Source organism: Phytophthora parasitica (assembly GCF_000247585.1).
Source record: "Phytophthora parasitica INRA-310 unplaced genomic scaffold supercont2.16, whole genome shotgun sequence".
NCBI classification, from domain to species: Eukaryota; Oomycota; class Peronosporomycetes; order Peronosporales; family Peronosporaceae; genus Phytophthora; species Phytophthora nicotianae.
In genome coordinates, this window is record NW_008649002.1 from 1,130,485 (window position 1) to 1,131,284 (window position 800).

The 800-nt window shown below is 43.8% G+C and overlaps 1 protein-coding gene across 1 annotated transcript; it reads right to left on the reverse strand.

The window, feature by feature from the left end:
- Nucleotides 1-241: 241 nt before the first annotated feature.
- On the reverse strand, nucleotides 242-752 carry PPTG_09004 (hypothetical protein; the record flags this gene model as incomplete). The annotated part of the gene is made up of 2 exons (XM_008903772.1): nucleotides 242-527; nucleotides 622-752. The coding sequence occupies 2 exons, from the start codon at nucleotides 750-752 to the stop codon at nucleotides 404-406; spliced, it is 255 nt and encodes an 84-aa protein (XP_008902020.1). The 3' UTR covers nucleotides 242-403.
- Between the last annotated feature and the right edge of the window lie 48 nt (nucleotides 753-800).

Here is an 800-nt window from a genome sequence, read left to right on the forward strand (position 1 = left end):
TTGAGGCCGCGATAATCGGTCTGTTTTAGGTGGATATTGCTATGTTGTTGTGTCCTGCTCGCAGAGTAGCATCTAGTAAAAGGTATGACCGAGCTTGTCTGCCACGTCAGAGCAGATAATTTCGGACTTGTTTTCGGATTCGAAATTTACGAGCATAGATAGGACATTGTCTCATACGGTGCAAAATTCCGTGATACGGTATTAATACCCACATGAATCGAACACACACGCGAAAAAAAAACTCCCGCGTTGGAGGCAGTGCAGCATGTTGATATCGTTAGTCAATGCGTAACGCGTCGTCATGGGAGTGACGTTGTCATAGCATTATAGCAAACACCTATGTTTGCTTTACATTATAAATTTAATTCATTGAGCGAATCAAGCGTGTCGGCATTGATGCCCTTTAAAAAACGAAGAAGCCATCCTGCTCCGTTCCGTTCTTCGTCGTGTCTGGCTTTCTGTCAGAGAACTTTATGTAGTTCGTTCTTGTCTGTTCCTCATCGTTTGTCCTACCAGAATCAGAAGACCTATTTCAGCAAATTCCACAATTGCAGCAGAAGTGAGTGAACCGCAATTTACATGATATTTCAACAAACTTAGTCTACGTTGGTTCGTGCTTACATGTATGCACGCGAACCACCTTGGCTGTCTTCGAGCACAAACGTGTTTTGGTCATCGTCCAATTCCTTATTCGTATTCTGCTCTTGCAAGTGTTTCCAGAACATGAACATTGCCAACGGGTAGTGCAGCATCGCGATGATCATCAAGAAGAATGCTGTCTTCAACGACGTGTCGTCCTT